Raw genomic sequence first — 26,927 nt, forward strand, 5'->3', positions numbered from 1 at the left:
ATGTAGAAATATATCTTTAAATATTACTCAGTTTATTAGCTATTTCAGCCTGGAAAATTTACTGTGCTCACATAATCACAACTGTATGCCAAGGTTATCCTTCTCGGTTATTTTTCAGGACAGCCCTGTGAAGGTAAAGGGAGCATCGCAACACCCGGTGTCATACATGACTGCACGTGGTGGGTGTCCTCAAAGACTCAGACTTCAAGTATCAAATGCATTTCAGACGAGTCTCTATTAGCATCAAAGCTGGAAAGGTGAGATGTAAAGTCTGACATTCTCTTGAACTTTCCCTCAACCCCTAGCTACGGTGACCTCATAGCTTCAACTTTATCAAATCATATGAGTAACTTGTAAAAGTATCCTATCATCTAAAATTGATGGAGAGAGTTGTGATTTTCCATGGTGATCAAATGAGTGCTCTGCTGACTTAGTCAGGAGTTAAAAGTCCCCTCTCTTCTTATACTGCATTGCAAACAAGCAGCCAACTTGCTTTGATTAATTACATTGCTACGATCATTTTAAATTCCATTTCTATGGAAAAATTAACATTTACAGATGCTTGATAAGTGCTGTTAATAATATTTAGGGGTGCTACATGCAAGATCACCTTGCAGAAAATCTTTGTTCTACGTTCTTTTGAGCCATTTCAATACTGAGTCTAACCAGTGGGGTATGACCAGACCAAGAGAGATTTTTCTAGGATTCAGTGCTGACTAAGCCTCATAAGGTAGGATGTAATCTATCAAGGCCACGTGGTGAGACCAACAAAGGCTCTGGGAGATGGAAGCTCGGGAGGTTCCCCGTTGGAAAGAGTCAACAAGTGCTCTTGGCAGAGCAGCACGGCCTTTTGGAACATGGACGTCCATGCTGTGACCCATCCTTAACGCATCTCTTCATTTTCCTCCTCTCTTCATGCATGCTTTCTTGTGATATTAGAGGCAAAACACATGCCCGGTGTTTCCTGTGAGCTCTGGGTTGTTCCAGTGACTGGAGAAGCTGGCTGGCTGCGGGTGACCAGGGATTCGGAGAAGGGGCTGGCTGATCTTAAACTTTTGGTTGTTAACTGCTGAATTAACTCTGAGCAGATGGGGAAGCAGAGAGTTAAAGGATATGTGGGTCACTGAGGTTTTAAACTGAAGACGAAAAGGAAGATGTGATTCTCCAAGGGTACAGCTGGCATACAGAATGGGATTGGCTATCCACCACACAATTGATGTCAGAAGTGAATGATCTTAGGCTCCCTGCACTGGTTTGGTTAATTGGCAGGGTTATATATAAAAGGACTCATATATGCATATGGTTATCTTAATAAGAAAAATTAGTAAGAAAAAAGGCAACAGCCAAATATGTTTGGGGGTTCTTTTTATTACATTTCAAAATCCCAGAAAAGTATAAAGAGGCCCATGAATTTGAAACATTAAAAAAAAGATCAAACATTTGAATACATTTTAATAACATAATTGTAGTTTTGATGTAAAAATACTCATGATTTCAGGATGAAGCACACTGCTCATAAATTAAGTACATTAAGTAGTATTGAGAAATAATTTCACATTTCTTATATTTAAACTTAAATTCCTAAAAATGACTAAGTTACACTCTTTTTAGAGATCAAGTTCAAGGTTCTACTCATATTATATTGATTTATTCATAGTGCCTTTAAAGGGCAGAAATACAAAGCAAGAATATATCATATATGTGTCCCCTTAGTTTACATGCATATGAGATCAGAGTTGAATGAATGTATTAATTTTCAGTGATTTAAAAAAAGTATTATTTGTTTAAGGTAGATTGATAGAAATACATAGATCCAAACATCAATTTAGTAACACCAGAATGATTCTCTATCATATCAGTGTTTTACATTCAAGTAATAAAGATAAATAGGTGATGCTGAAATCCATGCTAGTTCTATCATTTTAGCATATTATCCATAGTCATTAGAAAGTCATGTACAGTAAGTAAATTCATTGTCATTTGTCAAACCCAAGATAAGAGGTCACTAGAGGCTAGAATGTTCACTTAATTTTCAGTAGTGTGGTTCTTTTCAATAGCTTTTGGTCGGACACTAGCGGCGACTACAACTACAATCACCAGTCCTATTGCATTAATAGTAAAGGAAAAAACATAACTTAGATCATTTGAAAATTCTTTCAATTATTGTTTTGGTTTATCCTTGAATTGGAAATCACTTCTCCAAGCTTGGAAAGAAAACAAAAGCATCTTTATAGTTCACAGCATGTATATTAGAGGTCGAATGACTGATCCATTGCCAGTGTGGGTTAGCTTGCCCTGTTCTCTTTCTTTACTCAATGTCAACTGGTTCTGTAGCGAGTAAAGCACTTAATTGTTTCTGGGCACAGGAGAGGAACAGTTCCAAGCTGGACAGGCTTCTTTGGCGGATGACTTGATCGAGCTATTGATTTTGTTTGTTCAGAAAGAGAAAGAGAGAAAATATATTTAGTTGAGGGATACTGTATTTCAGAGGAGTTTTTAAAGATTGTATGAATTAAAGAATCAAATAATACATTAAATTGGGTGATAATGGTGTTAATATTTCTGACCCATCACCTATAATTGAAATATTTTAATTGATGTTGATATTCTGATATTTCAGAAATATCATAGACTTGAAGAGAATTATTTTGGAAAGTGTCAGATAATATGGAAATACCAGTTCTTGATGAATGTACATGACAAATAACTACGGTTATTATATAAATGTCATAGATGCAAGTAACAAAAGAAAAACCCAGTAAAGATAATACAGCATGACCACATTTTGCAAAAGGCCCAACCGAACAAATGGAAGTGACCAAATCAACAATTTCCTGAAATTAGAGCAAGCTCTTGGGGAAGGTGTATTTTGGTGTTCAAACTACCTGGTCCTCCTGGTCAGGTGGTCTTCAGAGTTGTTTCACTGTATCAAGTGCAAATTAATATAGGGAGTGAAACAGGAGGCTTAGCAGTTGAAGTCATTAGTTATGTACAATAAAGAACTTTCTGGGGAGTAGGTACTGAATTCACCAAAGAAAGTTTCTAACAGCTCTACCCTACAACCCTGCCCAGAGTATGAAAATCAACAAACATCGACAACCCATTGCCTACAGATTATAGAACAACGGGAAAACTCAAAGGACAGCTAAACCCATTTCATAAAATATACCTGTCATATTTATGTGAAAACTGAAACATTCTTTGCACCAGAAGCCCTGCTCTCTTCCAAAGGTAGGCAGGGTTCCTTACCATAATCACAATAAGTTGTAATTTCTTTTGACCAGAATGCCACAAACTCTCATTTCTTACCTCTTCTAGTGATTTCACAAGTATACTATTGTCTGGCTGCTGCCTACCTTGGAAATATTCTGCCATTAGTAGCTAGATTTAAATATATATGTATTTACATATATTGCATATATGTTTGGCCCCGATCTTATAACAATCATTATATTCTGTCACCATTTCTAGAAGTTCTTCCTGTCTCATTTTCAAAATTTGCTTAACTGTCTCCATAGTTTAGTCATCCCACTGCTAAACATGTATGTTTATTTCAATTTTGTGTTGTCATTTTTATACAGCTTCATGAACACCTTTTTCAGAATATGTTCAGCAGTAGGGAGGTAAAAGGAAACATCGGAGAGATCTAGGAAACAAAGCTAAGGATAGAGGTAAGAACATAGGTGTGTACTTATGTAAATATATTAATTAATAAAAATAGAGGTATTGACCTATGTACATATTTGATACATCATTAGTATCAAGCACTTTGTACATATGTTGCCATCATAATTTTGTAAGCATTTACTTTCTATTTGGAACCTTGGTATCAGCTCCTCTTTTTTCCCTCCCTTCCCTGCCTCCCACCCTCGTGACCCCTTGATAAATTATACATTAGTATTGTTTTCAAATGTTAAACTATCTGCTGTCTACCTTCACCCATGTTTCTGTTGTTCATCACCCTGGGGGAGCAGGGGACGATGCATTGACCACTGGAATCAATTCCCTTCCTCCTTTCCCTCTACCCTCCTGGTATCACTACTCCCATTTCTGTTCCTGAGAGGTTGTCTGACCAGGAACAGATGGGAGTAGTGATACCAGCAGGATAGGGAAAAGGAGGGGATTGGAGGGGAGGAAGGGGGTTCAAATCGCAGTGATCAATGCATAACACCCCCCCACACCCCAGGGAGATGAACAATAGAAACATGGGTGAAGGGAGAGAGTGGACAGTGTAAGATATGCAAACAATAATAATGTATAATTTATCAAAGGGTCACAGGGGTGGAGGAAGGAGGGGAAAAAGAGGAGCTGACACCAAGGGCTCAAATAGAAAGTAACTGTTCAGAAAATTATAATGGAAATATATGTACAAAAATGCATGATACAACACTGCATGGAATATTGTAAGAGCTGCAAGAGCTCCCAATAAAATGATGAAAAATAATAATAAAAATAAAATGAAAGAAAAGGGAAAATTATAATATAAAAGGGAAAGCATTTGACTGGTTAAAATGACTATGTTCTCTTAAAGAGGTTTAAATATTTGTAATTTTGTTGTAATATTTGCATATGTAAAATGTGTTAGATATTGCTAAACTAAGTTTTGTCAGCAAATACTGATTTATCAGTATAGTTAAATCTATAATGTTTGAGAGAATAAGATTGCTATTTTTCTTTTTGCAGCTATATTTCATTTTTATTCTCAGTTTAGTAATATATAGATATTTAAAATTTATTTTCTTGATAGGTATCTGTGTTGTACCTAGTCTTTTGTTATTAAACTCAATGCTATAATAAACGTACTTCAACAAAGATCTCTGTATATCCATGCTATTACACCTTGTAGAACATGTACATACATTCACATAAAAAAGGACATTTCAAAATATGTTTTTAAGTGCAATGATATCTGTCAGAGAATAATGTCTGTAAGCCCATAAGAAGACAAGACAATACAACAATGATTGAAATTTGCATAAGACCTCTGCCAATTTCTTCAGTTCAAAAATGCAAACAAGATGCACTGATAATAACTGGTGACTGGAATGTGAGAGCTGGGAACAGAGAGCAAAGTTCAGTAGTTGGGAAATATGGCATTCAAAGGTACTACGTTGAAGATTATATGACAGAATTTTGCAAGACCAACAACATATTCACTACAAATACCTTTCTTGAACAACATAAATGGCAACTAAACATGTGGTCCTTTCCAGATGGAATACACAGCAATCAAATTGACTACATCTGGGGGAAGAGATGATGGAAAATCTCAATATCACCAATCAAAATAAATCCAGGGGCCAACTATGGAATGGGCTATCAATTGCTCATAAGCGGGTTAAGGTCACAACTGAAGAGAAGTAAAGCAAGTCAACAAGCGCCAATGGAGAACCTTGAGTATATCCCTCTTGTGAGATATTGTGAGAATATCTGAAAATATATCTGATCCATTAAGCCTACTATCAGAAGACCTGATGAATTGTGGGATGATGAGATAGTTAGTTTATTGTGCCAACCTGGCTGATAAACACATGTGGGGTCAACTGAAGAGCGGAGGAATAAATGGCTCAGTGAGGCTCACCTTTCTAGTACTCACGTATCTTGCTTTCTGATGGTCAGACCAGGGTGCCACTGCCTTAGCCAATTCCCTGCTTCAGCTGGCAAGGCTCACTTCCTGTAAGACATCCCTGAGGAGGAGCCACATGGACCTACCCAAGAGCAGCCTTGGGTGCTGGAGCAGCCATGTAGAGACCCCTGCCAGCGCTGAGATGTTTACACATTCACTCACTCAGCTTTCCTCCTACTGTTAGCATCACTGCTGTTTTGTGAGATGGAGGAGGACTTTGTGGATTGGTGTCAGACATATGGGTTAATGTTGGACTTGTGAGCTTGGGCAGCACTGGGTTGGGATGTTTTCTTGATGTGCACTTACCCTTTATATAAAACTCTGCACTTACCCTTTATATAAAACTCTCTCTTATACACGTGTTTCTGTGGATGTTTCTCTAAAATGCCCAGACTAACACAGATGACAGAGTAAAAGATCATTACAAAGGAAAGAAAGAAAATATCAAAATGATGTCAGCAGAGACTTTGATACTTTCTCTTGGATGTACAGAAGCTAAAGTGCCTGAAAATAGTAAGGAAGTAAAACAGCTGAACAGAAGATTTCAAAGGGCAACTCCATAAAATAAAGTATTCCAACGAAAGGTGCAATGTCCTGGAGTTAGAAACTGCAAGAAGAAGAACATACCTCAAGTTGAAAGAACTGAAGAAGGAATGTGAGTCTCGAGATGAAATGTTAACAGATTAGATGAGTATAAATAATACTGAATGCTGCAGGAAACAGTAAAGGGCGATGGAAAAACACAGAATTCCTGTACCACAATTAAGTGGTTGACAGTCAACTATTTCATGAGGCGGTATAAACCAAAAACCAAACTCGCTGCCATCAAGTCAATTTTGGCTCGTGCTGACCACATGGGGCAGGACAGGACTTCCTGTGTGGGTTTCTGAGGCTGCGCTGCTCAAGATTAGAAAGCCTGATTTTATTCCCTGTGGAGCGGCTCATAGCTTTGAAATGCTGATTTCCAGGTGGTACTGGACACCATTAAGAACTGGTGGAAAGGAAGGATGAGGGCCAAGCTGCACTGAAGACATTAGCCCAACACAAGGCTCCAGGAATTGACCAGTGGCAATGGACACAGTTCAACAAACGCATGCAGTGCTGGAAGCACCCACTCATCAACTGTAAGAAATTTGGAAGACTAGAAGTGATTCTTATTTGTGCCCATTGTAAAGAAATGTAGCAACTGAAAGTGGAAATTATCAAACAATATGATTAATATTACATGTAAGTATAACTTTGCTGAAAAGAATCCAAAAAATGTTTGGCTTTCAGGGCGCTGCCAGAAATTCATGCATCTGAATTCCTGTATTGGCAAAGAATATGGAAAGTCACATGGACTACCAGAAGAACAAGGTAATCTATCTCAAAGAAGTACAACTAAAGTGCTCCTCAGAAGCTACGATGTGGGGCTCGTACAACTCTTATCACATTCATTGTGTCAAGCACATGAGTATGTTTGTAGACATCATCATTCTCAAAATACTTTCTTTCTACTTCAGCCCTTGGTATCAGCTCTTCATTCCCCCCGCCCTCCCTCCCTCCCTTTCTTCCTCATGAACCCTTGGTAATCTATAAATTATTATTATTATTTCATGTCTTACACAGTCCGATGTCTCCCTTTACCTATTTTTCTTTTATATGTTGATCCTTTGTGATTGCTTCCCCTTTTCTCTCCCACCTTCCCCTTACCATCCTGGTATCACTACTCTCATTACTGGTCCTGAGGGGTTTATCTGTCCTGGATTCCCTGTGTTTCCAGCTCTTCTCTGTACCAGTGTACATCCTCTGCTACAAGCCCCCAGTAAAATGATTAAAAAAGAAAGAAACTAGAGGACATACTATATTGGACAAATTTGCTAAAAGAATTAATTGTTTAAAAATAAAATCTTTGAAGGCTAGGATGTGCCTGACCCAGGCCATGGTCTTTTCAATCACATCACATGCATGTGAAGGCTGGACAGTGAATAAGGATGTGTGAAGAAGAGATGGTATATTTAAATTATGTTAGCTAAGAACATTAAATAAATCAGAGTGACAAAGAAGTAACAAATCATGGAAATATAGTGAAAATGCCTTAGAAAAGACACTGGTTCTGAAATTGTGATAGTGATTGCACAACTGCTCTTAGTATTACTGATTGAATGAATAAATTGTCTAGTATGTGAAGTGTATGCCAATAAAACTATTTTTTAAAGAAAAAAAAGAAGCCAGGATGTGGTAGGGTTATCTTACACATTTTGGAAATGTGATATGCTTACATGCTCACTGACTCAGCTTTCCTCCTGCAGTCGGCAACATTGCATGTGTTTTGTGAGATGGAGGAAGACTTTGTGGATTGGTGTTGGACATTTGGGTTAATGTTGGAATTGTGGGCTTGGGCAGCACTGGGTTGGGATGTTTTCTTGATGTTTACTTACCCTTTATATAAAACTCTCTCTTATACATGAGTTTCTGTGGATTTGTTACTCTAAATTACCCAGACTACCACACTCACCAACACTTATTATTTTGTGGTTTTCTAATGACACCCAACCTACCTCATTGCCATCAAGGCATTATGACTCATAGCAACCTTATATGCAACTTGAGAGGGTGTAAATCATTATGGGAGAAGGCAACATCTTTTTTCTCCTATTAAGTGGCTGGTGGATTTGAACCATGGACTTTGAGATAAGCAGCTCAATACTTACCCTAGAAGACCACCGGGGTACCTTACTACCGACTAATAATGTTGAGTATCTTTTCATGTACTTATTGGGCATTGATATGATTTTTATTGAGAATTGTCTATCTAAACCCTTAGCTCATTGTTATACTGGATTGTCATTTTATTGACCAAATCTATGTATTCTGGATACAAAAATCCTAATCAGATATAGGATTTCTAAATATTTTTTTTCTCATTTTATAGGTTGTCTTTTGACTGTCTTAATGATATCGCATGCATGAAACATGTGTTTTTTAACTTTTAACTACCTTTCAATGCCATTGTCCCATTAACTTTTTGAAGACACTTTATATTTAGGTCACTTATCCACTGTGAGCAAGGTCTGTACATGGTGTGAATCATTCATCTTTTGCATGCAGAACTTGTTTCCCCAGAATCATTTGTTGAAGAGTAATCTTTCCCCAGTAAATGGCCGTGTCAAATATCAAATGGCAATAAATGTATGAGTTCATTTTTCTAATGCTAATTGTATTGTATTGATCTATAAGTCTATCTTATGCCAGTACCATATTGTTTTGATTGATATAGTTTGAGAGTTAGTTTTGGAATCGGGGTATGTGCATCCTTTAAATGTATGCTTATTTTTCTAGAGGTTTTACATTTTTGGTCTATTTAAGTCCCTTGAAATTCTCTATTAATTTGATTATTGTCTTTTTCAGTTCTTCAAAGAAGGCTATTTGGATTTGGATATTTCAATTGATGAGTGGATCACTTTAGGTAGCATTGATGTCTTCATGATAGTAAATCTTCCACTTAAATGAACACAAGATATTCTTCTACTTACTTAGAACTTCCTTTAACTTCTCTCAAAAGTATTTTATGGTTACCTGTATAAAAGTGTTTGAATTCCTTTTTCAAGCATATTTCTAGTTATTTTTATTAATTTAGATGTTATAAATGGAATGTTATGCTTATTTTATTTTGGGAGTTGTTCAATGCTGTTGTCTATTGGGTGTCCTGCAAATTTTCAGATGTATAGGTTTAGTAGCTTTCTCGGATTCCTGGGGGCTCTGTTTATATAAGCCATCTGTGAATAAAGGTAGTTTTGCTCTTTCTTTCCCATTTTGATGCTGCCCATCCATCCAACCACCCATCCATCCATCCATCCATCCAACCATCCATCCATCCATCCAACCATCCATCCATCCATCCAACCATCCATCCATCCATCCATCCAACCATCCATCCATCCAACCATCTATCCATCCATCCATCCATCCAACCATCCATCCATCCATCCATCCCTCCCTCCCTCCCTCCATCCAACCATCCATCCCTCCTTCCCTCCCTCCCTCCCTCCCTCCATCCAACCATCCATCCATCCATCCATCCATCCATCCATCCATCCATCCATCCATCCATCCATCCATCCATCCTCCTCCTCCTATTGCTGAATTGCTCTGGCTAGAAATTATGGCACGGTGTTGAATACAGGTTTAAAATGATTATATCTGTTTGATCAATTTACCCTTGTTTCTTGCAACTGGTTTTGACTTAATGTCTATTATGTCTCATATTACTATAGTTGCTCAGATCTCTTTTGGTTACTGTTTCCATAGAATACTTTTTCCCCAATTTTTCCTTCACAACCGATTTATGTCGTTAGCTCTAGAGTGAGTCTCTTAAAGACAGTATATAGTTAGACCATAATTAAAAAAAATCCGTCAATCTTGTCTTTTGATTGGAGAATTAACTCATTCATATTTGAAGTAATTACTAAGGAAAGACTCACCTCTACAATTTTCTGTTCATTTTAAAACCATTTACTGTATTCTAAGAGCTTTTAAAATTTGTTCTTTATTATTCTCTCTGTTTGCCAATAAATTTTGATTACCTTACAATTCTTTAGTGTATGTATTAAAGTTATTTTCTTTGTGGTTAGAATGAGGATTACAGTTAATTTAATTTTATAGCAAGCAAGTTTAAACTGATATCAATTTAACTTCAATAATATACAAAGGTTCTGTTTTATAGTGCTCTCCCTACTCACCACCCAATGTACGTGGCGATCGCAAAGTGGATCTTCATGCATCGACTGCCCAATAAGACAAGTCTATCATTCATTTCCATGCTATCGGTTCTTTTAAATCATGTAATGGAGAGAAATTAGAGTTATAAACCCCAAATGCCATAAACTGGACATTATTTTGCTCACTTATTTATATCTAATGAGATTTTTATTTCTTCATATGGTTTACCGTTAAGTGTTCTTTTATTTCCATCTGAAATATTTCAACTTATTTAGTATGAAAGAGACCAAGTATAAATATTCTTTCTCAGCTTTTGTTTTCTGAGAATATCTCAGTTTTGCCCTTATTTTTGAAGGACGGTTTTTGCTGGATATAGAATTCTTGGCTGACTGTTGTTTTTCAAAACTTTTATCAACACGTGGATGCTGGGTTTCTGACGCTAATCTTTAGAATCTTGGTGGAACTGTTGGTAAGTGTTGGGCTGCTAACAACGAGGTCAAGAGTTCAGACCCCACCAGCTGCTTCTTGGGAGAAAGAGGAGAGTATCTGTCCCCATCAAGATTTAGTCCCAGAAGTCCTACCCAGGGTCAACGGCAGTGACATTTTGGTTTGTATGGAACAGGTTGCCTTTCTCTTGCTACTTTAAGGATTCTTTGTATTTGGCTTTTGATAATGTTGCAAGCGTAGCTCTGATTTCATTCTGCTAGTTTGTTATCTGCTTGGCTGTACAGATTCAAGTCTTTTGTAAAATTTGGGAGGTTTACGGAAATTATTTCATAATATATTATTTCTCTCCCTCTTTCTCTTCTCCTTATGAAATTACCATACAGTGCATGTGCTCACTTGTTAACCGTGTTCTATGGGTTTCTTAGGTTCTGTTTACTTTTTCAAATTCTTTCTTTCTGTTCCTCAGGCTGGATAATTTCAATTGTCTAAATTATCTTCTCTCCATATCCACTGATATTTTTTCTTCTGCTTGTTCAAGTTTTCTCTTGAATCTTTATAATATTTTTGTTTGCATTATTGTACTTTTTAGCTCAAAATTTGTCTGGTTCCTTTAAGAAATTATATTCTTTTTTTAAAAAAACATTTTATTAGGGGCTCATACAACTCTTATCACAATCCATTCATATACATATATCAATTGTATAAAGCACATCTGTACATACTTTGACCTCATCATTTTCTTTTTTTTTTCTTTTCTTTTTTTACATTTTATTAGGGGCTCATACAACTCATCACAATCCACACATATACATACATCAATTATATTCTTATATACTAATTTTTGATCTATGCCATTTTGATTTTTAGTTCTTTGTCAATGTTTTTCTTGAACTCACTGAAGATATTAAGACTTTTTATTTTTTTAATCTTAAAATAGCAGGGCTCAAGTCTGGCCTATGGAGGGACCATTTGTTTTCTTTTTTCATATTTATCATTTTAATCTACTATAATCACTTCAAGAAAACTCTAATACCAGGTTATCCCCATTCCTGAATTATGGTCAGAGGGAAATCATCAGAGGCTTATTTCATGTATAATCTTGCAAATGTATTTTGGGCTTCCACTGTCATCCATAGTGTTTTGGAAACCAGAATTTCATAGTTGAAGCTTTGATACAATTCCCTCTCTTGGATTTGCATTATATCATCTGCAATTCTCGGATCACAGATGTAGATGTGCTTCTTCCCTCTGGGCTTAGTTGATGGCTCACTTAGATTACTACTTGATTGAAAGCAAGCCTTTAAGATCCCAGAGGCTATTCTTTCTGACAGCCAAGCACCATCGATTTTCTTCACCACATGCTGCAGCACCCACTGCTTCCGTGTTTCCCCCCCGAGGGCAAGTATTGAGCAGGGCCACATCATAAGAACTAATTGTTCTTAGATTGGAGCTAGGATTCAATGCGAGCACAACATGCATTCCTAAATGTGTTTTCTATCTGCCTCTGACTCACCTTAGAATCATCTTTGTTATTTTATGGTAGAAAATCTTATTCATCATCTTCCTGGATCATAATGTCCTTCTGCTTAGAATGCCATTGATTTAACCCATGGTGATATATTTAAGATACAATTGAGAAAGGGAAATTAAACAAGTGTAGACTAACAACAAATTGCAATACAAGGATTATTGACTTGCACAGACAGATTAATTCCGTACATGACTAGACACTACACAAACAGTGGAAATTGATGGTCAGGCAAAACTTAGAATAATATTCTCTGACAATGTGTGTCACAGCTTTGGCAGAATAATACCAATCTTAATAAAGCAAGCAGGGCACTGAAATAGTATGTAAATGGTAGTCCAGCTACCAACAGTTTAAATACTCTTGGTATAGCTGTCTTCTGCTTCTTCACACACCATACAGCTTAGGCCTCAAATCCGTGTATTACAACTGTGTTTGAGGTAAGGACCAGTTCACCTAAGGGGTCTCCACATCACGTTCTCCTGGTGTGGCCTTTGGAGTAGGTCGTGCAACTTGAAAATTCAGGTTTCAGTGTTCCACTATTCTATGGCACATGATCGGGGAGGGGCAATTTCTGTCCTTTTTTTTTTGTTCCTTTGAATAGGTCATCTTGTCTACTTATTTGTATGCCATGCAGCGTGTGTGTGTATAACAAAAGAAGTCGATTATTATAATATGGTAACTGTGAAATTCAAGTTCTCTTCCTTCCACAAACTTTGCTCTCTTTTTCAATAGTCAGAGGCTATACTAGAGAAAAAATAAGGTCTTCTACTTCTGTAAAGAGTTCTAGTCTCAGAGACCCACAGTTGACTCTGACTCAGGATTGCGCAATCCTCCTCTGTCCAACAGGGTCACTTTGAGTTAGAATCAACTCAATGGCAGTGAATTTGTTTTGTTCATTTGGTTTATAGTAGTCTGCTGGTAGATTGGTTTGGCCAAATTATTTTTGCAGTGGCTATATTCCTTGTTTTGTGTGCACACTGAAGTATCTGTTCTTTTAGCTGTGTTCCATTATTATTTTGACACAGATTTTGTGAAACCCCCAAAGCTAAAACAAAACAAACAAAAACAAGCAAAAGAGCAAACTAAAAATAACTCTAGAGTACTCATTTTAACACCTAGGCTAACACGGATCTTAAAAGTTATCCTGCGATGAAGGCATGGGTGTTTCTCAGGTCTTTTCTGAGCATTAGTGTTGTTGTTGATGTCCACATTTCCCTATATGTATGGGCACTTTTGAATGCCCTAGTTTTCCAAGGAAATTTTCTTTTCATGTTTTCTCCCATGTCTTAGGTGATCTAGTATATGTATCAACTCTATCTTTTTGCCTCAGGGTTTCTACCGGTGATTGTCTCCTTTCCTGTTTTTGATCCGTGCCTGTCACTTTTCCATCCTGAGTGAGTTCCAAGATAGGAGGCACAGATATTAGCACCTCATGGCATCCTTTCAGGGAGTTCTCAAGTAGGTTAGAATAGACAAACAGTAATTTGCAAGTAAGATTTGCTCTGCCCTTTCTCTGGAACCAGGATCCAGTGCCCATACAGAAAGTGTCGGCTACTGTCTTCAGGACTATTGCTGAGCTGGGGAGTGGGTGGGAGACGGGTAGGTAAAAAGCCACAAAGTGTTCCTACCATTTTTATGTTGCCTTCTTCTTGATTTAGAACGTGTTTGGTTGTTGCAGTCCTTTGACTACTTGATACAATTCTAAAAAGTTGTTTCTCACAGTCTTTGGCTTTATTTAGGTAGGTATTTATTTTTCTTTCTACAGGAAGATGGGTCTTTGGAGCAGTTTATTCCACCATCTTGCTGATGATACTTCCATAAAACACTGATTTTTTAGAGAAGGAACTGATCCAATCAAAGAGAAGGACAGTGGTATTTGGATGGCAAAATTCAGTTGGATAAAATACATATATCCGGTTTGAATGTGGATTCATGCTACTTGCTTTATTATTATGCTTTATAACTAATGCATATGTATGTAAATGTTAGCTTTAATAACTCAAAATCATTCAGAAATCCCACAAAATGATCAAGTGTGTCATTAAGAACAAAAATGCCTTTTAATAGATTACAATTTATAGATGTTAGTTAAAGGAGAAACGTTTCTCCCTTTGAGCATGTACAGCATAAACTTACAAGGTGTAGCAAACCTTTAACTTCTCATGGTTAGAAAGATAACTCAGATTTATGCATTCGTGATAAGCATTGCATGTACACTTAAAGGAAGGATCTCTATAAAGTAAAAAAGAGAGATATTTTGATCTAAGTAAAAAAAGAGAGATATTTTGATCTAAGTATACCAAGCACTTCTTTTCCCTTTATGTGTTAGAAGCTCCCCTTGAACCAGCTAATGACAAAGATGATGGAAATACCGGCTTTGGGTTTAGGCAGCTGCCAACACTCATTTCACATCCTTCACCACGTCTCCCCAGAAGTGACTAAGGGCAAAGATCCATTAAATAAACAGAAGTTCAACACTTGAAGAAGCTCAAAAGTGACACAGTACATTGGGGAGGGAGACATAAATGGAGTTTCCTCAGAGCTGACTCGTGAGTCCATTTAGTGGATCTTTCCCATGCATGTGAGTAAGGGCTGATACTTGGGGCCTTTTTCTTTTAAAGATGTTGAATTCTTCTCTCTGAACATCAGACTGATATTCTTGGCTAATGCTTGAATTTCAACAGTATCCATTTTATTGGGTATGATCTTATTATCTTTTATTGAGGCAAGAAAAAATCTGGCAAAATATTCAATTTTCATGCCCCCTTGGAGAGTGGGATTTAGAGCTTTGTATCTGTGGATTTCATCTGAAAGTGGTTCAAAGATCTGTATTGTGACATAATGCTCACAAATATTATTTCTTGAGTGGCGGAGCAAACATTTTGGGATGTGGGATTTATAATCTCTACATAATAGTGCCAATCGGCTTCGTTTTCCCTTCCATTTCCTTTGTTGTTTCAGCTGCAATTTAGGACTCTCAGATACCTGAAATAAATCCTGGAAAGTCTGATGTCTCTGAAATAAACACCTGGGCTTTACAAATCATTTTTTTTCTTTTTTTTGCCTCTTTGTCATCACTTCTGTATTCTGGAAACACTACTGAAAACTATTTGGAAGTATATCACTTATTAAAAGTGTGGCTCACTTCCTATGAGACATTTTGGCTTAGAAGACACATGGGGCTATGCTAGAGCCCTGGAGCTGAAGGAGTCACGTAGAGACCCCTGCCAGCGCTAAGGTGCTTCCACCGCCACTGGATCCACAAGACTTTCCACCCACTGGCCTGTGATCTTCCTGTATTTGCCGTCATTTCATGTGTTGTGTGAGTCTGAAGAGGAATTTACAGATTGGTATTGGACATATGAGCTAATACCTGATTTCTGGACTTGATCTGGACTGGGCTGGGGTGTTTTCTCAAGATCCAATTGCTCTTGTATGTAAAGCTCTTTCTTACACACACACACACACACACACACATTGCTAATTTTAGTAAGTTTTTTGGGGGATGTCAAATATATGACTTCTCAATAATTTCATTATTGACTTTACCTTTCCATTAATATTTCTTGTCATAGCGAAAGAAAAAGAAAACATCTCTTCATCTCAGCTTTTAATTTTGTCAACAAGGATGACAGGCTTATGCTGCTGTAACCACCAACGTTCAAGTTGAGTCTACACAACTCTGGCTTGTTTTATTGAGAATATTTATTTAAAACATTGTTTACATCCTGGAAAATCTGATATATTGTTTTAGAATATATACGTATAAGTTAAGAAACTTAGTAACACTGTGCTTTCAAATACCCGTGGGCTTCTACTAAAAAGATATACCAAGGGATGTGAATATATTAGGACTGCCATTAAAAATGTTTCTTTTCCACCCAGCCTCTGGCATATTTTAAGCTTACACTGAAAAATGATCTAACTTAGTTTTCAAAAAACTAAAACAGATATCCAGCAAATAAATCCATGGGCGACTCACACCAATGTTATCAGTTTAGTAGTAATATGTCTTATGGATTCATTGTTCATGTCCACCACATGCTCTTTCATGAGCGGTGATGAAAGGTCAAGCATGATGATCTAGACCTGCCTGACAGATTTTCCGGTCAACACCATCATATTGAATAAGAAAGACTCTTTACTGACTCATGACCAGTGAAATGTTTTTTCACTAAGTTGTTTGCCTTTTTCATGTTGCTATTTGGATATGAACACCCCTCTTTTCATCATTTTATTATACTCCCTGCCCACCACCCCTGCCTGGACAATTACACACGTATGCTCAAGCTGCTGTTTCATTTACATGCTTGGAATTTGAGCCAATTAACCAGTTGATAGGTGTATCAATAAAAATATGAAGGCTGACTGTTGTTTAGTCATTAATGTCCTAAAGCCTGGGCAGAGAAAAAAGTTTACAATACCGCCTCTGTCCTTAAGAGCTGTGTACATTTTTAAAAGAGACACATGCAACTGTTAAAGGAACAATCAAGGGCTAACACGCGTAGTAAGACTGAGTCCACTGCACAAATAGATATCTGCAGCGGTCCTGGCAGGAAAGCAGAGTTGACAACACTTGAAAATGGGAGCTCCTGAACTGTTTTTTGCCCCGCCCCCTCCCCCGCCCCACATTGGAGGATTGAGAGCCTTCCCTAAGACATAGGGAGGCGAGACGTGGAACACGTTCCAGGAAAGTAGAACGTTGCTGTGGTTGGGCGCTGCTGAGAGGATTCTAATCTCAGAGACCGCCTCTGATGCAGGGCGCTTGGCTGTGCTCTAGCAGGCAGGCCCTTCTCCAGCCCAGCCTCTGCAGAGCAGCCGAGTGCCGGCCGGGCTCTTGACCGCTGCCTCTGTCAGCAGGGAGTGCGTACGCACTGAAGGATAAGAAAGATCAGAAATAGAACTGTTTAGACGCTGGCGAGAGACTCCAATCCAATGGAAAGCGCCTGCTTAGGAATGTGCACATGTTCTGTCATTCACTCAGTTGTTCATATGGCAGAAAGAGCGCTGTTGGTGCAAATGGTCAAACGAACAGGTTAACAGTTCAGATGCACCGAACACCCCACTGGAGGAAGACCTGGTGATCTACTTCCAACCCACCTCTAAGGGGTGGGTTTACTGTCTCATGGGTTTGCTCTGCATCATCGAACAACGATATATGCCAGGCACTGTTTTAGGCACTAGATATGTAATCATGAGTAAGATAAATTTCCATCCTTATTTGATTTGTATTTCAGTTTGAGAAGAAAACCATCTAATATTCTTTAGCTAGAGATCAGGCTATAAAGTGGAAAAAACGAGGTAAAATGTTGGAGAAGAAAGAAAAGAATTCCGAGTATGGTGATTAGAAAAAGACACTTGGTGAAAGTGGTAATTAGGAGACCTGAAAGAAATAAGAGAGGAACAGTGTGGGGGAGAGAAATGTCTTAATATGGCTTTTCTCCCTATGTCTCTGTAATGGCAAACACAGCATGTGTAACACTAATAGAGGGGATTGGTCGGCTTTAGTGATCAACTTCTGGCTATAAGCATGTGCCACCTTCGATGCAGGAATGGAGAGCAATCCCAGGACTACTGGGCGAAGAGCCCCAGGGCGGCACATTCAAAACCTCGGTCTGAAGCAGCAGAGGCCGAGGCCAGAGGCACCGGAGGCCCATACAAGGAGAACGGGGTAAATCACAGGAGAGGAGCCAAAACGCTGAGCTTGTGAAGGGAGGTTAGTCAGTTGGTTTCCTGGCTCATGGAGGGACATGTGGCCGAGAGGTTGTGGATCAGAGAGATTTGGCTGCTAAATAGAGGTGTCACTGTGACCTAGTAACTGTATCCTTACTGATGCTGGCTTGCTAACCCCCTAATACACTCCTAATTGTAGGTACAGTCTGTGAGTTCTGCGGCCAGGGCGACAGATGCTGAAACCCCGTAGAGCGGCAGTGCTCCATGGTGTCGTCATAGAACATTTAGGGCCCATCAGCAATGAAGACGTTGAATCCAGAGTTCAGAGCACCTAGTCTTCGGGGAAATATTTTGCAACTTTAAACTATGTTTCAGGTCTATCTGATTATTTAGATCAAATTATCAACATATAAAGAAGCTGTGTAACTTTACAGTATGCACGAGATGAATTAGAGATACTCTTGTAGATTAAACAGAAAATGGGTATAAAGGAACTTAAGCCCTATTGGCCACAACTGAAGAACCAGTTATTTATTTATTTAAAGCTATCTCAGAATAAGTAAATTCTCCATGCTTGAGCCATCTAATACAAGTTCTACATATTTGGACAGTTTGTTTTTAACTCAAACTACCACAAAATCCATTGTGAAATGGGAGCACTCATTTTCACTCTTCACTAAACTGGCCAAGAAAAAAACACACTACTTTTGAATAAAACCATTTCAATTTTCTAAGTCATAGGTTGTTAAACTTATTTGGTCTATCGTAGCCTTTACAGGAAAACAAAACAAAACAAACAGCACCCTTGGCAACAAAAACAATGCCCTATAGCCCCAAGTGCAGTACCGGGAGTGGTTCTCGCAGTGTCCTCAAAGCATGTAGGACCCGCAGTGGGAGACAGGCCACAGCAGTTGACTAGACAAAGATGCGCTGCAGTCACGAGCGAAGTCTTCTTTGTTTTTCCCTATTAGAAACTTTCAGATGTGAAGTTTGATTCATTGTAAAAGAAAGGCTTTCTGGTAACTACCGTATGTACTCATGCATAAGCTGAGTTTTTCTGCACATTTTTAATGCAGTTTTTGTGGTAAAATTAAGTGCCTCTGTTGATGTTTGGGTCGGGTTATACTCGAGTATGTATGGTAGACACTTACTCCTTATTCTGACAAACTCCAAAGAAAATATGTGTATTTTCAATATAACATGAAAAAGGAAAACATTGATGTGGGAGAATTTTAGAAAAGAAGTAAAGTAAAGATGATGTTATGCAACACTTGCATGGAAATCCCATCCAAGGAGTCAGGATACATAAAGCTACGGTTATCTATTGATAAGTAATGTTCATATCTTACTTTCTAGAGTTCAGTGGCAAGAAAAGGATTTTTCTCAGCTATAAGGTAGACTGGTCCTGGGAAAGTTGATATTGATATGAAATCCCACACAAAGGTTTTAATATAGTTATTATATGCTCCAACTTAATGAATAACCTTTTATTACATTACTTTTTCAAGATTATGGCTTCACCCATATTAAAAATGTGCATGACAGTTTTTTTGTAAATTAAATAAGCACAACAATCTCAAACAAGTATCTTTTAAATTTTATTTCTTGCTATGATTTCTAAATTAAAATGAATATTTTAGCAATCCCTTTGTGACAATCTAATGAACAGATTTTTATTTATTTCCCTTTCACTTTGACCTTCAACAATTTAACTTTAGTATTATTTTGAAGTGAAGGAAAGAATACATGACCTCTAGGGTTTATGTCATAACAGTCTACCTGAAAATTCTCAAATTAGTGGCATTTTGTCTTACGTTTCAATTGACAAAAACGAACAATGGCCCATCCATATGTTATTTCTGGAACTCCTTATACACATAGATTGACACCAATTGTACAATGTGCGACAAGTAACCCTGTGCTACTGGAAAAGTCTGATATGTTCACATTCTGTACATGTGGCTGTCCGTTCTGAAAGGTAGTGCTTACTTACCCATTAGGAAAACGAAAATCTCTATATGTGTTCTATTAGTTCTTTATTTCCATGTAATAAATTACTCCACACATAGTAGCTTAAAACAAAGAAATATAGCAAATATTTGTCATCTCATAGTTTCTGCAGGTCTAGAAAATGGGAAACCGTATAACTGAGCAGTACAGGATCATTGTATCTACCAAGTTTACAATCGTCAACCAGGGGATGTAGTTATCTTCAAGTCCAAATGAGTTTAGATCCACTTCCAAGCTCACAGAAATGCCTGTCAAGAAGCCTTAAACATCTACTTCCATTCTGGCTAGTGTGTCTCACCACATGGCTGCCCAATGATACAGCAGCTGGGTTCTCTCAACACAATGTATCCAAGAGAGAATGGGATTGACTAAGATCTTATCAAACTTCCGGAGAGACTTGGGTGGAGGAGGTAGCTTGGGAAAGGAGCCAGGAGCAAACAATGCCACAGATGGGAACAAATAGGGAACTAAAACTAACAATAAAGAGAACGTAGAGATCCTGGTGGTGTTGGAGCAACAGCAATCTCACTGAAAGGAATTCTAAGAGGCAGAAGAAGGGCAAGCGTAATGGTGAGGCAGGAGGAAGATAAAAAGAAACAGGAAAGATCTAGGTACTCACTTTTGTAAATATGTTAATCATAAAAATAGAGGTATGTGTCTATGTACATATATTTATATGGCAATTTATTATGTTAGTGGACTGATTTGGGGCTTCTGGTTAAGCCCTCCCTCAATGCAAGAACACTTTGTTTCTAACAACGTGGCATTCTGTGATGCTCACCCTACCAACACAGTCACCAAGAACAAAGTGCATAAGCCAATGTGATGATGGTACCCAGGTAATAGTACCCAGCTATCAAAATATACAGGGTCTGGGGTCTTAAAGACTTGAAAATAAATAAACAGCCATCTAGCAGAGAAGCAACAAGGCCTCATGGAAGAAAGACACCAGCTATATGATCATGAAGCATCTACCTAATCAGGTAAAAGGCACCAGAAGACCCAAAACATCGACAAAAATATTGTTGAGAATGAGGGGGGTTGGAGCAGAAACCCCCAAACCCATCTGTAGACAATAGGACATCCCCTCATAGAGGGTCACAAGGAAGGGATGAGTCAACCAGGGTGCAGTATAGCACTGATGAAATGCACAATATTCATCTGGTTTCTTGAGGCTTCCTCACCCCCCACTATCATGACCCCAGTCCTGCCTTTCAGTTCTGGCTAGACTGGAACATTTACACTGGTGCAGATAAGAGCTCATTACACATGGAATCCACATCAAATAAAACCCTCAGGCACAGAAATGGGAGTAGAGATACAAGAAGGGTAGGGGGAAGGTGGGAAACTGAGGGGAAGAAGGGGGAACTGATTGCAATGATAGATGCATAACACCCCCAGGGGGGATACACAACAGAAATGTGGGTGAAGGGAAACACCGGTTGGTATATAAAATGAAACAACGGTCGGTATACGAAATGAGAACAATAAAAATTTATAATTTATCAAGGGGTTATGTGTGATGGGAAGGGCTAGGGAGGGAAAAAAGAGCAGCTGATACCAAGGGCTCAAATAGAGAGCAAATGTTTAGAAAATAGAGAAAGCAACATATGTACAAATATGCTTGATACAACTGATATATGGAATGTTATAAGAGCTGTAAGAGCCCACAATAAAATTATTAAAAATAAAAGAGAGAGAGAGAGCACGCAATCCAAAACAGAAGCTACAATCTTTTTATAACTAATCTGGTTCCAGCCCTGAATCAAATGCAGCAGATAAAATAAAGTGAATATTAGAAGACAGCTCTTTGTCCATTTCATCTTGTTCAATTCTTTGGATAACTTTATGAAAGAAGCCACTGAGATCTGGAGAGGTTATATCTAGCCCAACTGGTAGGGGTAAGATTCAAATCAGGTGTTAAGTGCACTTAAATGCTATACCGCATTGCCTTCTCCAAGGAGAAGTTCAGTTATGGTTGGGGCTGGGTGCAGTATCGATCTTGCTATAACATGTAAGGGTTTCCTACAGCGCATACACTAGAACAGGTACTCGTCAAGTTACCAAAAGCCCTTTAGCTGAAATCATTGAAGAATGTATTTATTTTCTCTTCATGAACCGTGCATTCAGCTAGATTTCTATTATATTAACTCACAAATGGCTCCAAGAATATGCAACAAAAGTAATTAAAGAAAATCTGGCATAATAAACACATTAGATTAGAAGTCCCTGCCCTAGTGAACCTGTAACTCTCAGTGGTTCTATATAAAAACAATAGACTACTTCATTCCAAGCACAGGACAAAAGAATGGAGGCATAATTATAAAGGCCATGTGTGTACGGGTTTCACCTTGTGGTACCTTAAAGACTTGGATTATCTTGCCTAATTTCACATATTTCTACTTAAAATCCCAACTACTAAGTGGACACCTGCGCCTCCCCCCAGAAGAATTTATTTCAAAGGACAGCATTGAATCTGCAACTCTGGGAAAGGGACATGTCTGATCAGAGCATACGGGAGCAGATGAAGGGGGGAGGGAGGAGTTAGGGGAGCACCTTGAGGCCGATGTTCCCAATTAGAGCAGGCAGTCCACAGAGATGACCACATGGCCAGCCCCACTATGAGACATGACGCCCCTCAATGGCCCATAACCCTCCAGGAGACAGCACTGGAGACACAGTGTGGGAACTGCACCCCATCTGATCCCACCACACCGAGGCAAAACTCTAAGGGGGTTCAACAGAACAGCAAGGGAATGGAGCGGCGAAGTCCCCAGGGAATGCTGAAGATAGACTTTGGGGCCAGGGAATGGTGCCCCAACAGACTGGACTGGAAAACACTCCTAAAGGCCAACAAACAATCCTTGAACTAACTACAAGCTTTTCCTTCTCGTTTTTCTTTTTTGTCATTGGTATGTTGTTGTTGTTTTATTGTATATTGTTGGTTGGTTTTGCTCTGTCTTGTTTTTGTGCATGTTATTATATCTGCAGGTCTGTCTAAATAAGATAGGCTGTAGGAACAAACTGAAGGAGAAAACAATGGGACCAACAGTTCTGGGGGGACATGGGAGAGGGGGAGGTGGGGTGGGGGAAGGTAGTGGTGTTAACAAACCCAGGGACAAGAGAACAAGTGATCCAAATCGGTGGTGAGGAGGGTGTGGGAGGCCTGGTAGGGCATGGTCAAGAGTAATGTAACCAAAAGGAATTGCTGAAACTCTGGTGAGGTTATAGGGGTTATAGAGGTCTAGATAAAGACATGTATATATGCAAATACGTTCTTATATGAGGAAGGGGAAATAGATCTATGTGCATATATTTATAGGTTTAGTATTAAGGTAGAAGGACATTGGGCCTCCACTCAAGTACTCCCTCAATGCAAGAATACTTTCTTCTATTAAATTGGCATTCTATGATGCTCACCTTCCCGACACAACCGCTTAAGACAAAGCGGGAGAATAAGCAAATATGGTGAAGAAAGCTGATGGTGCCCAGCTATCAAAAGACATAGCATTTGGGTCTTAAAGGATTGAGGGTAAACAAGCAGGCATCTAGCTCAGAAGCAACAAAGCCCACATGGAAGAACACACCAGCCTGTGTGATCATGAGATGTCGAAGGGATCAGGTATCAAAGAACAAAAAATCTTACCATAGTGAATGAGGGGGGGAGTGCGGAATGGAGACCCAAAGCACATTTATAGGCCACTGGATATCCCCTTACAGAAGGGTCTCGGGGAGGAGATGAGCCAGTCAGGGTGTGATGTAGCAATGATGAAAAATACAACTTTCCTCTAGTTCATAAATGCTTCCTCTCACACCCCCCCCCCCCACTATCATTATCTCAATTCAACCTTGCAAGTCTGGCTAGACCAGAGGATGGATGTACACTGGTGCAGTTAGGAACTGGAAACACAGGGAATGCAGGATGGATGATCCCTTCAGGACAAGTGGTGTGAGTGATGAAACTGGGAGGGTAGCAGGAGGGTGGGTTGGGAAGGGGGAACCGATTACAAGGATCTACATGTGACTTCTTCCCTTGGGGATGGACACAGAAAATTGGGTGAAGGGAGACATCGGAAAGGGCAAGATATTACAAAATAATAATTTATAAGTTATCAAGGGTTCTTGAGGGAGGGGGATCAGGGAGGGAGGGGAAAATGACAACTGATGCCAGTGGCTTAAGTGGAGAGCAAATGTTTTGAGAATAATGAGGGCAATGAATGTACAAATGTGCTTTACACAATTGATGCATGTATGGACTGTGGTAAGAGTTGTATGAGCCCCTAGTAAAACAATTAAAAAAATGGACTAAACACATCAGTATGCGTTTCTCCCCAGATGTGAAGCATGCCTGATTCACACTGGGAAGCCCTTAGAATACAAAATTAGCCAATGAAACGAAGTACCATTTAACCAAATGGATATTGGTGTGAACAGACCTTTTCCTCTTTTTAAGTAAACAGAGCTGTCCTTCCTCGTCATTCAGGATTTTACTCTGTGTACTTGATCAATGAAGCCTTAAGAAAACACCATCTGTCTGGCACATCTTTAAAACAGATTTATTCTACTGAGGGAAGCAAGTGGGAAAATGCCCCGTTAGTCCTCTTAAAATCCCTGCTGCCTCCCAGATGGATCCAGGAATGTAAGAAAACCCCAATTTTCTTCCTTCTTGTAAACAAGAAAAGAAGGTTTGCTTTTAATTAAGGAAGCTACACTCAGATGTTATTGCCCCCAAATGGCAAAAACACCTGTTCTATGGAAATGCTAAAAAATAACTTACTACACAGTTACCCAAGACAAGATTTTTAAAGTCATCAAATATAGTGAAGCTTGACAATTGCCTCCCAATATCCATTCTTTACTCCTTACCAACAGAATTCACAATGAATTCTCGAAACAACGTACCCATTCTCAAGATAGCATTCTTAAGGCTACCTTGCGACTAATGGTGGTCACAGAGATGTGAGCAAAAGTTATTGGGTAAGATCTCCAAGAGAATTCCTTAAAATGAGGCAGATGCTCTAAACCATTTTCCCTTTTCTCAATTCATCTTCTTTGCTGATTACAGACCTGCTTGTGGGAGCTACAGTAGCCATTTTGTAGCATTAATGGTGTTAAGATAGTCTGAACAGTAGAAAAGTCACAAAGACAGAAAGATCTTGGATTGTTTACAACTTTGTTACGATTTTCCATATTAGCTCTGGATTGCTTACCTAAGGGCAACTTGGGTATGCCACTATTATTTCTAGTTTTTTTCAAAGGAAGAAAATATAAGCTCCAATGAGAACAGCACGGAGTTTACACTATGCATGTGCAATACTGCAGCAACAAAAGCTCAAACATTGAGAGCTGATGGAAGATGGTGTCCAGGTAGATTTACACACCCAGAGCTCCTGCTGCCAGATCAGAAACTTAAGAGAGAAGGACAATGAGACTGGGAGGCCGAGGCCTAAATATAGAATCAGGATACTGTGGTTTGCCCCTGACCTCTTTTCTGATTTTTACTCACAAAGCGAACCGAGAATGCACTGAAACACTCTAGGTTCATTGTGCTGGGCTCATGGGCTTCACACCCGAGACCCTGCCAGTGCCCTAGTCCTGCAGCGAGCAGCTTCTGTCTAAACCAGTCATAATCCCAGACTGGAAGAGAGCCTCTGAAAGCGAGTCACAAGACCCCACAGCAGAGCTCCCCGTGCTGTTAGTTACCATGTGCTCATAGGGTTAGCCCGGGGAGACGCAGATTTGCAGCGATTGAAAAGACATCAGGAAAATTACCTGTGGAAGATGGCAGTGAGGCAGAGCACAGCAGGTAGACATTTCCCGGGGGGCAAATTCAGTTCTAGTTGGCCAAGAAGAAAAAACCTCTTTGATAAGCTAGATCTCCTCCCCTGGGAGTCAGCATTACAGCCCTGAAATCAGGACACTACACAAGCTCAATATGAAAAGGGAAAAATATTTTTTCAGTAAAAACTGCAAATCCCAGGCTCATTGTTTAACTCCAAGACAAACCTGCAGAACAGGTCCTTTAGCAGATATCCACATAATAAGGGAGTCAGAGCTAAGGAATGCCAGATGTTAGCTACAGAGCCCAGAGACTTTCAATGAAATGAAGAGCCTCTGGAGCAAACAGCATCTCAGAATAATCTCACAGAGCACAAACGGATATCTCACACCCAGGGGGCCAATTTAATTGAATTCTATTCCAGTTGGCCGGTGGGGGTTGGGAGGGGATTTCTTTAACTTACTGGGACATCAGCTGTCTTGGCACGAGCTAGGGCAACTCCGCAAGCCCAACAGGGGGAGCTACTGTCCACCTGCAGTGGTCCTATCCACAGCTCTGGAGGTTCTGCCTGTCCTTCACATGGCTCGGGGATTCCCCTGCATGTCCCGGGGGCCCTGCATGTGGCTGAGGGAACTCCTCCCGTCATCTGCTGCACAAGGCAGCTGTTCCAGTCATCTCCAGCGCTCCTCACCGCAGCAGGGACACTCTCCTTGGCCTCCACTGTGCTCCTACCTACGAGGGTAGATCCCCCAGCATCTGGGGCCCTCACTCCAAACTGGCACACCACTCTTCTACCTTGAGGGCTCAACAATCTCCTTTCTTTCCATTCGTTTTCTTCTCTCATTCGTCTCTCTTTCCCACAAGTCATTCTAAATGGGACCAGTTTTTTTTTCAAACCTTTTTCTTTCTTTTTTCTTCTGCTCTCACTCTTTCCTTTCACACACCACTGCTTGCTTCAGGGCTACTACCCTCCACTGAGGGTAACTCTGCCCAAGCAGCAGGAGACGCTCCAGCCTGCCCTCTGTGAGAGCGCTGCACACCGCAAAAGCAGTTGCGACACAATTCTCTAGCATTCCACGCTGCTGAGGAAACTTCTGCCTGACCTTCACAGTAATCTTGCCAACTAGGGCAATTCTGCCCAGCACCTGTGGGACCCTGCA

The 26,927-nt window shown here is 39.4% G+C and overlaps 1 protein-coding gene across 3 annotated transcripts in view; it reads right to left on the reverse strand.

The window, feature by feature from the left end:
* Positions 1-1,348: 1,348 nt before the first annotated feature.
* CCDC91 (coiled-coil domain containing 91) overlaps positions 1,349-26,927 on the reverse strand; it is a 348,314-nt gene continuing 322,735 nt past the window's right edge. For all 3 annotated transcript variants that reach the window (XM_075551922.1, XM_075551920.1, XM_075551921.1), the window contains one exon: positions 1,349-2,419. In XM_075551922.1, coding sequence (XP_075408037.1) covers positions 2,309-2,419 — 111 coding nt within the window. In that variant the 3' untranslated portion in view covers positions 1,349-2,308. The remainder of the gene's footprint in view (positions 2,420-26,927) is intronic.

This window comes from Tenrec ecaudatus, chromosome 6 (genome assembly GCF_050624435.1).
Source record: "Tenrec ecaudatus isolate mTenEca1 chromosome 6, mTenEca1.hap1, whole genome shotgun sequence".
Classification (NCBI taxonomy): Eukaryota; Metazoa; Chordata; class Mammalia; order Afrosoricida; family Tenrecidae; genus Tenrec; species Tenrec ecaudatus.